The following is a 9,922-nucleotide window of genomic DNA, read 5'->3' on the forward strand; positions in this document are numbered from 1 at the left end:
GCGAGAGAGCAGAACAGAACCATTAAAGGCGAACAATCTGGGTTTATGTATTTCTTCTTAGCGTAACCTCAAAACCTCTTCTCTCCAAACCTGTAAAATGGTCCAGTTAGACATGACGATTTCTACCATTCAATGATTTAAATTCCGTTTACTGTGGCAAAGTTCTTAAATATTAAGGGTGCCCTTCAAGTGTCCTCTAGCATCATAGACAAGATGCAGGAAGCCATCTTACATCCATAACCTCTGTTAGCGCGGTATTTGGTGAGCTGTTAAGCTCAGCTGGCTGAGTCACTCAGCAAACCACAGCATCCTCTAGTGGTGAGATTTAAACTTCAAGACACGCATATTCTAAACCTAAACCTTGAGTTTAGGGACAGATTTTGTGTTGGGACAGATTTTGATGTACCTGGTGCATCTCAGGCTTTTTTTAGACCTCTGTCCACTTCTCCACTCTCTGCTGGTTCTTCATGAGAGCTCAGGATTTCAAGCTGCTTTTCTGTGTCTTTTTCATTGATTATAGATACTTTTTTCTTTTGAGGTACTTCCCTAGCTCTACCTTATTTGCTGTCCGTAAGCATAGGTCTTTTAATATGAGGATGTTACCCAAAATTCATATGGAAGAAATAGGCAAAGAATAATCCACCTGAGGTGGATAACACGAAGTGTTACATTTGGAATCTGCCCTGGCTTAAAAGCCTAACTCTGCCACCTTATTTGCTTATTTGCCTATTAGTCAGGTTACTTCACTTTTCTAAGTTGACCCACAGGATAAGGATAACCTTACAGGGTTATTGTGGCTCACATGTAAATCTGAGTCAACTACACAAAGTCCTGGCACAATAATAGATGCTCTATTAAATCCTAAGGTAACCTCAGGGAATTATTTCAGTTGGCAAAAGGTAGTGGATAACATGTTTCTGGACTGAGAGTTTACCAACTGTTTCTTCTCATGCCAGTTAATTCTCTATGGGGTTATATGATCATTTGTGTCCTGCCTGCAGTCACATTTCCTGAGCCAGTTTTCAGAATGTGAGGTAGGAAATGGGAAAGGAAAAAGCATCATGAGGTAGACTTTGTCCAAAATTTCAGGATTGCTGTGTTTCGTAAAATTTGTTCCATTCTGAGTTTGTTTCGGCCCCCTGACTCCAGTGTAATCAAATGTGCCTTTGAGGAAAAAGCATTCGGGAACAACAGGAAGTATTTAGATGCATTTTATTCAACAGTAAGGCCAGCTAGGCGTTGTGGTGACCACATGGGATTTTAGCACCTTGGTTCTCAGCAAGGCCCAGATTTTTTAATGAGGACAGGGTTCTGGCGCTTCCTATAGAAGAGATTGGAAAAAAAAAAAAAAATCAAACTTTGCTGACAAAAAAACTGACAATGGGAGAAAAACAATGAAAAAAGATCAGCTTTATTTAAAATAGAAAGGTTTCAGATTTATTCCCATTTCTTTGTCTTTCAATCATTTATTCATTTACTTATTCATAAATTCATCAAATATCGATCAATGCTGTTGCTTACATACACTAAGGATACAACAGAAAGGAAAAATGTCTGTCCTCACAGAGTGTGCAAATCTACTGTGGCATTACAGGAAACCAGTGAAATCAACCTCTAAGTCATCATTGGTTCTTTTACTCCTAATATCATTGTCCTAGCCACAAGATTTCCATCTTAGCTGCTGCCTGGCCTACTCCAGGATGCTCTAATTGGCTGATCTTTTGTCTTAGAACTCTGGGGATTAATATCTGTGGGATCTCACAAAAGGAAATCATATCTGTATCCTGGTAACTGCCAGCTCTAAGCATCCTCCCCTCCAGATAAAAACCTCACTCAACTACCAACTCACTCCCAACTCACTACCTTTCCCAAACCAATTTTCTCTTCTGTCAGCTAAATGTTCTTAAATCCTGTAATTGTTCTTCATGAGATTGTTTGCAGAGCTCGCTCTCTCTCTCTCTCTCTCTCTCTCTCTGTCTCTCTCTCTGTCTCTCTCTTCTTAGCCATCCTTTCTTTGAATATACTGGTTTATAAAAGTTCTTCTATTTCTCCATTACTTGGGGACATCTGACTTCCATATATCTTTTTGCATGTATTTATCTGGACCTTGATGATTCTTCCTTTTAAGACCTTTTTTTTAAAGTTTATTTATTTATTTTGTGAGAGAGAGCATGAGCAGGGAAGGGACAGAGAGAAAGGGAGAATCTCAAGCAGGCCCCACACTGCCAGCACAGAGCCCAACAGGGGCCCCAAACCCACGAACTGCAAATTCATGACCTGAGCCAAAACCAAGAGTCAGATGCTAAACTGACTGAGTCACTCAGGTGCCACTTTTTAAAGAGCTTTTAATGTCTTTTTGTTCCATAATTATTATTCATGCATAACACTTATGTCTGAGTTGTTTTAACATACACAGCGCAAACTTTTAAACACATTGACTTATTTCTCTACCTGTGCTGTCCAGTAGAGAAGACACCATCCCTATTCAGCTGTTTAAATTCAAATCAGTTAAAAAATGATGTAATATTAAAAATACAGTTTCTTAGATGTACTAACCACATTTTAAGCCCTGGTGGCTAGTGGCTTCCATACTAGACAACACAGATATAGAACATTTCCATCTTGAAGAAAGTTCTACCAGAGAACACTGATCTATAGAACAGAATTTGACAGTACAGGCTCCCTAAGGAGACATAGAAGAGACAGAAAAAAGTCCTGACTGACTATATCTGACAAGCACATTAATGAGCTAGGAGATGCAAGCACAACCCACCAACATGGGTTAGAGCTTGGCTCTAGTTAACCCTACACCATATTCATTTGGGGCTTTCAATGGGCAGGAGAGAGAAACGCAACATGGTACATTTGAAAATATTTTACTTTAGAAGAAACCACATTTTCTCTCTAGGCCTATTTACTTATCTGAGAGATACAGGAAGAGAAGTTACATTTTTCTGGCATTTAAATATTCTTCCCATGTATGAATATTTTTGAAAAAATAGAGCAAGTAAGCAGGATGGGTAGGTTTTAAAAGCTGAACGAATGATGTGTCTCAGCTCTAAGCTCATATTTTCCCAATATTTCACTATAAATATTGGGCCTTTTGGTCTTGGCACTTGGAAAGTTCCTAAATCTCAAGGCTGTTATATTGCTTTCTCCTCCCCTTGGATGGAAATAGGATGTTTGACCTTTATGTCAACAGCCTAGATCATGAGAAAATTAACAAGTGTTTTTGAGTTCCTTTTACAAATCTTTAGTGTGGAAATAAATTCACCACAAAGCAGAACACCTAATATTTTGGTTCTAAAACTTCAGAATGATAGATCTCTCTCCCTGGGGCCCTATTTCCACAATGTTTGCTAACACTGAGAATTTTCTGAAGTGATTTAAAGCAGACCAAGAAGAGAGATCATGTTATTGGGAACTTAGACTGTGGAATAATGGAAATAATAGGCAGTCATTTGAGCTTACATCAAACCCTTTAATACTAAATCAGTTCTAAGAATAACAGAGTTTTCTGGACTACTTGCGCAATCTCTTTTATTTGTTTTGATTGTTCTACGCCATTATTTAACCTGGAATGCTTTTGCACTGCTACCAAAATTCAGAGCCCTATTTAAATGACATCCTTTTCATGAATCCTTTCTTGACCCTTTCAATGAGAAGACATCTGATTCTCTCCTTCACACCTGTAGCACTTTCCTCACACCTCATTTGATGCCGCTTTTCACAGGTTACAAGAAGCTACCTTGTTTGTCCTGATGAGTTAATTTCTCTTACTCAAAAGCACAAGGAAAGCAGAGGAAACTAGCACATTGCTGGACACATTAGGTGTTCAGTAGCTATGTGAAATAGAAAGTTTGTGGCAGATCTGCTTCTCTGAGTGCCTGAGTTTGATTCCCGACCTGTGATCACTTCAGAAAATAAGCTTCATTGAGGCCGGCTCTCATCTCCATAAATAAAAGTGCTATGAAAATATATTTTTGGCCACCTAATCTATGTGATTCATATATGCATTTTTGAGGGCTTTAGTTAACACAATCATTACCATCAGTAAGAATGATTTTTTTAAAGATTTTAATTTTAGGTAATCTCTGTACCCATTAAGGGGCCCAAACTCACAACCCCAAGATCAAGAGTCACATGTGCTATCAACTGAGCTAGCCAGGTGCCCCTGATTTTTTTTTAATTTAAAGGTATTTTGGGTGTATTAGCTTTTTGAAAATCTAGACCATCCACTGTCTTGCTGGAAAAGCATGTTTTTTTGTCATATACATGATTTTTTAAAAACTGGTTGAGAGAACCATTCAGATACTTTCCTCCTCCATTCCACTGTCCTTTCCTTAACACGTTTATCTTATGTGATTAATTCCTTTCTCCCTTTTGTTCAGCTTTTCTCCTTATTGGAATGCCTCAGTCTCCTTCTTTAGGGTCTAGAGAAAGTGTCCAAACTTTTCCAAATCCTAGCAGGCATAATTAGTTGTTTTTAATCATGTTTAAACATGTTGGATTTTCTTCTGTATCTCACAAATTTACTTAGGCTGGTACCTGACTTTAAAGCATAGTTGAGAGGCACCTGGGCGGCTCAGTCAGTTAAGCATCTGAGTCTTGATTTTGGCTCAGGTCATGATCCCAGAGTCATGGGATCAAGCCCTGTGTCCGGCTCCATGTTGGGTGTGGAGCCTGCTTAAGATTCTTTGTATGCCCCTCCCCAACTTGTGTGCCCGTGTGTGCGTGTGCCCTCCCTCTCTTTTTCTCTCTCTCTCAAAAAACATGTAGTGGAAAAAGCAAGGATTTGGAACCAGATCTGTCACTTCCTGCTTGTTGATTTTGAGCAGGTAATTTAAGCTCAGTCTCAATCTCTTCATGTGTATAATGGGCTTAGTGTTATGTACCTCATAGACTCATGAATATTAAGTGCCTTGCACAATGCTTGACACAATAAATATTGTCTTTTATTGTAATACACACATAAATGTATGCATGTCTCTGGATAGAATCATACCAGATATAGAATAAGGAGAAGAAGAGATTGAGAATTATTTTTGGAAAACTACTTGTTTTATTTCTCTTGTGGTAAGATTAATGTTTTTGATATATTGGTTGGAACTTAGGGGGATAAAATATATGAAAATGTGAACACAACTAGGTTAAAAATACGTTTTAAAAGACACTCAAGTTCGTACTCACTTATTTTCAACACATAACAAGCATTCATTAGAATAAGTTTTTCCATCAGTCCCACAGACAGGAGCATAGATCTTGGTACATCCAGGTATTTCACTGTCACATTTAGCCTGAAAATGGAATTAAACAGAATTGTTTTCCATCATTTTGTAGTCTTCGAGTTTATAACAAAATCTGTAAAACAGCTTTCACTTCCCTGGAGTTGATCAGCTTAAAGACAGAAGCCTGACTCCGGTGGGGGTAGTGATAATGAGTGTCTGAGAGAAAGAGTTCAGGGTTTGGAATCAGAAAGCCTGATTGTATGGACTGCCTCTGCTATTTACAAGTTGTGAGATATTGGCAGATCTCTTGGTTCCTCTGAACCTCAGTCACCTCATCTGTGCAGTGAGAAGGGTATTTTCACTTCGCCAACTAGCTCATGACGGTCATGTGAGGTTTAAATGAGGTGAGTGTGATAATGTTCAGGTTTATATTGACTGCGGGCGCTGGTTCCTCTGAGCTCAGCCACACCATGGGCATGTCTTCCTTGCCCACTGTGGCCCAGTCACACTGCCCTTCCTTCAGTCATGTGACAGACAACACCAAGTGCTTTGTCCCCTTGGAGTCCTGGCATAGCCAATTCGTTGACATCAGCAAGAACTCAGAATTATGAAATGGCTGTCTTAGGCCATACTTGCTTTCATGTACTATTCTCTTTCAACCTCAAAACTATCCTTTGAACTTTTTATTATACTCATCTTCCAGGGAAGACAGTGAAGCACATAGAGATTAAATCACCCAAGCCACATAGCTGGTAATTCCTGGATCCAGGGTTCAAACCTAGTTGGTCTAGGTCCTGAGCTTTGGCTCTTAACCCTTCACTCTACTACTTCTACCCGCCACTAGTATTTTGCTAACACTCACTTATCCTTTATGACTCAAAATAAATTTCACTCAGGGGCACATTCTCTGATCTAACCAGTCTAGGTTCCACATGGTACCAGAACTTCTTCACAACCCTTATCATTAGTGTAATTTATTCACTCATGCCCTTTAAGTTTGTCATCTATCCCCTCACTAGATATAAATGTAATGAAAAGAGGGACACTTCCCCCTCTGGGCTTCAGATTTATTGCAATTTACCTTATAAACACAAGGAAAAAATAGGAAAGTTAGATATAGAATATTTTTCTAGAGGAAGAACCAAGTTTATTATTTTTCTTTTGTTAGTTATAAATTAGGGTTCCACCTAGGGGACTGGGAAAAGTTTATGCCAGCATGGTCAAGCTGGCCCTAAGGAGGAAGGGCTATTTGGGGTGAAGTTAAAAAGAATGCCACCCAACATCCTTGTCCTACCAGCTAGCCTCAAAATATATAAAGCCCCCTCACAGCGAGGGCTGTATGACTACATGGAAACTGCCTGTGTGTCAGTGCATTTGTTCTTCAGCATAAGCCCCTGTGGGGAAACTGTTGTTACTCTCCATACTTGTTAAGCCTCGCTAGCACCACACACCTGTCCTGATTTCAGGTGAAATTGAAATTGAAACGCTTGAATGTGCATTGATTGGGGCAAACAGTTCTAGCCCTAGAGATAAGAAAGTACAAAATTGTCTTTACCTGTCTTTCCAGCAAGTCAGCTCTAGTGTTGCCTATAAAACATAAATCAGACATTGTGAGGTTGGGTCCTAAATGGGAGAAGCCAGCTCTGCTCTTATTCAGAATTCTCAGCTTCCATTGAAGACTGGTGACTTCTCTGCTGGCCTCTTCTGCCCCCCCCCCTCCCCCGCCCCCTCAACCTTTTCTTATTTCTGTCTTCTCTCAAGGGTATCTCACTGGTGTCCAATCACTCCCTGCCTGTTGAAGCATCAAGGAAATGAAGCAAAAGTTTGATTATGATGAAAGTATCTTAGTTCAGCATTTCACAAAAGTTGACCCATTTCTTGGAAAATAGAAGTGATTTACTTACTGCTTGAAATGTACCAGGTACGGAGCAAATATCTTCTGAATGCTCACTTACATTGTCACAACTGGTTACTAGACCTTTGATCTTACAATTAGTGATGTAAGAAGTCTAAGTATCTTTAATTCAGTTTATAGATGAATATGTGAAGAGTTTATACGACTAATTGTAAAGCAGTTACCGCTAGCAGTAACCAGGTCTTGTGATAACAAAACTAACTTGGAATGACATGTAAGTCTTTTTGTAAGTAATGTTAAACATGGAACTCTTTTGACAACTCAACATCGGACCCTAAGGAACTCATTCCCTCTGTTACATTACACTGCCTATTAATCCAATTCACATTTATCCAGTTCACAGATAGATGCTTAAAATTGCCATACTGCATTCCCCGGAAAATAACAGGTCTTGCTGACATCATGTAGAGGATGGTCATTTTGGTTGAGCTCAATGAAGGGAAAAGGAGCTAACCTGATAGTATCCAAAGAAAGAAATGTTGGTGAGATTTGATTTTGATATTGACAGTTTCTGAAGTGATCTAGGCAAGGAGGTAGCTCTCCCTAGCTAAATGTCATAAGAAGCAGCAAGGCACTTATGGGCTTGAAGAAGCCCCCTGGAATAGGCCCCTGACCTTATTTCACTAGGACCGAAAGATCTAAGACTAGACTGTAAATCTAGAAGGTAATGGGTTTAGTAATGCAACAAGTCAAACAGGTTTTACTCAAATCAGAAAAATATGCAGGCACCTACCAGATAGCCCCAACAGGGCCAAGGCACAGAGGAGGAGGATGCTTGTTACCTTCATGGCTGAAAGTTCTGTATCCAGTCAGTAGAAGATGGCATTGAACTCACCACTTCTTTTCAGAGCCCTGGGACTGGAAGGGTCATATAGACAGAGTGGCCACCCAGGCTCCACCTCCTGTCCTGTCACCAGATCTCTTGAGTTATTGATTGACTCGTGTTGATTGACTCGGTAGGATAACCTGACACCAAGTCTCAGGAATGTCACCTGCATAAGAAAGGTGAAAGAAGGAGCAGGGGCCGGAATGTGCTTGGCCAAGACACTGTCAGAGAAGTTCTGGTGGTTAGTTGGTTCTCCCCCAACTTCCTCTGTGACTCTGGGCAGCCCTAGTGTTCTCATCTGTATGTACTCTGTAGCTCTGGGTATGTGAGCAGGTGTGGATATCCAAAAATGGGTCTCCATTCTTTCTTCCTTTCCTTCAGCTTTTCCCTTTTTCATTTTTTCTCTTTTGTTGCACTCATTTACAAAGCCTAAGGTAGCTGACAGAGATACAGGTTAGAAATAAAGAGGGCTCACTTCCCTAAGGCGTGTGTGTGTGTGCTTTGGGGCTAGATTGTGCTCTCCGGATACTTAATAGCTCTGTGTTCTTGGACAGATAGTTCACTTTTGCTGGGCCTCAGTTTATTCATCTGAGACCTGAAATAATAATAGCACTTAACTCAAAGTGTTTATCTTTCATTCAAATGTATGTGTGCTGTGTCTACCATGTGTTATTAGGAGATAGTTCTTCATTGTCTCTTGTGTTTCTGCCTTTCTTACAAGGAGAGGCACGCACTGCCTGTGCTTCAGACAATCTTTTCAAAAGTTTGTACAACTAATGGACTTAGAGGGTGGAATAGTGTCTCTGTCTGGAACAAAGGGGAGGTTTGATCACCATTCATTATAATAAAGATGATATCCCTCTCCATTGCAAAGATTAGGTGGGCATAGTGCCCTTTATAAAAGATTAGGGAGAGGTGCCTGGGTGGCTCAGTTGGTTAAGCATCTGACTCTTGATCTTGGCTCACTCAGCTCATGATCTTACAGTTCGTGAGTTCAAGCCCCGCATGGAGCTCTGTGTTGACAGCATGAAGCCTGCTTGGAATTTTCTCTCCCTCTCTGTCTGTCCCTACCCCACTGTGCTCTCTCTGTCTCTCTTTCTCTCTCTCTCTCAAAATAAGTAAATAAATAAACTTCAAAAAGATTTTAAAAAATTCAAAAGTGAAAAAGATTAGGGATTTTTGGGGTACCTGACTGGCTCAGTCAGTGGAACATGCAACTCTTGACCTTGGGGTCATGAGTTTGAGCCACCCTTTGGGTATAGAGATTACTAAAAAATAAAAATAAAAAATAAAATGAGCATTAAGAAAATTAGAGATTTTTGAAAACATGGCCTCCTTCTCTGGAGCACAATGCACTTTCTCTGTAGGTACCACTTGGTCCTCTTTCTGTCACCCTGGAGAAGCGTGAGAAATCAGAACAGATGACACTGGCACTCTAGCTATTGCTACTGAATAATTAAGTCCCTTGTCTCTGACTCAGGAGTCTGTTTTCTGCCAGAATCCCTTTAACTGTGGCAGGCTAACTTGTTAGCTTCCAAGTAGGGTAAAATCTCAGATCCCCCCTGGTCTTGGACTGTGCGCATGTCTGAGGATACATCAATGAATAACAATGACAGTCTTTGCCCTCATGGAGCCTCCACTGCATTTTACTTGGAGGAGACAGATAATTTTAAAGTATATCAGATTATGATAAATACTATGGAGAAAAAGGATAAAAAGGTTAAGATGCTGGAAGATCAGGATATAGTTGTTATAGATGGTCAGAGAAGATCTTGCTGATTAAGTGACATTTGAACAGAGACATGAAGGAAGTGAGGAATTGAACCAGGCACATATCTAAGAGCACACACTCCAGAGTAAAGCGAGTGCAAAGGCTCTTAGGCAGAATCTTGCTTGACACTTTTGAGAAACAGCTAGGGTGATAGTCTGGCTGGAGCAAAGTGATAGAGAGGT

The 9,922-nt window shown here is 40.1% G+C and overlaps 1 protein-coding gene across 1 annotated transcript; it reads right to left on the reverse strand.

Moving 5' to 3' along the window:
• Nucleotides 1–1,220: 1,220 nt before the first annotated feature.
• SPINK1 (serine peptidase inhibitor Kazal type 1) lies at nt 1,221–7,998 on the reverse strand. The gene is made up of 4 exons (XM_047871090.1): nt 7,877–7,998; nt 6,784–6,815; nt 5,191–5,297; nt 1,221–1,321 (listed from the first exon to the last, which is right to left on the reverse strand). The coding sequence occupies exons 1-4, from the start codon at nt 7,929–7,931 to the stop codon at nt 1,276–1,278; spliced, it is 240 nt and encodes a 79-aa protein (XP_047727046.1). The 5' UTR covers nt 7,932–7,998; the 3' UTR covers nt 1,221–1,275.
• Between the last annotated feature and the right edge of the window lie 1,924 nt (nt 7,999–9,922).

The sequence above is a fragment of the Prionailurus viverrinus genome, chromosome A1 (genome assembly GCF_022837055.1).
Source record: "Prionailurus viverrinus isolate Anna chromosome A1, UM_Priviv_1.0, whole genome shotgun sequence".
Classification (NCBI taxonomy): domain Eukaryota; kingdom Metazoa; phylum Chordata; class Mammalia; order Carnivora; family Felidae; genus Prionailurus; species Prionailurus viverrinus.

Bases quoted from the DNA above. Each gene is read 5' to 3' on its own strand.
- SPINK1 (XM_047871090.1), bottom strand. From the start codon at position 7,931: ATGAAGGTAACAAGCATCCTCCTCCTCTGTGCCTTGGCCCTGTTGGGG. The intron at 6,816-7,876 runs GTAGGTGCCTGC...TATGTTTTATAG, and splicing joins GGCCCTGTTGGGGCTATCTG to GCAACACTAGAGCTGACTTG. The intron at 1,322-5,190 runs GTGAGTACGAAC...TCTCTTCTATAG, and splicing joins TTGTTATGTGTTGAAAATAA to GAAGCGCCAGAACCCTGTCC.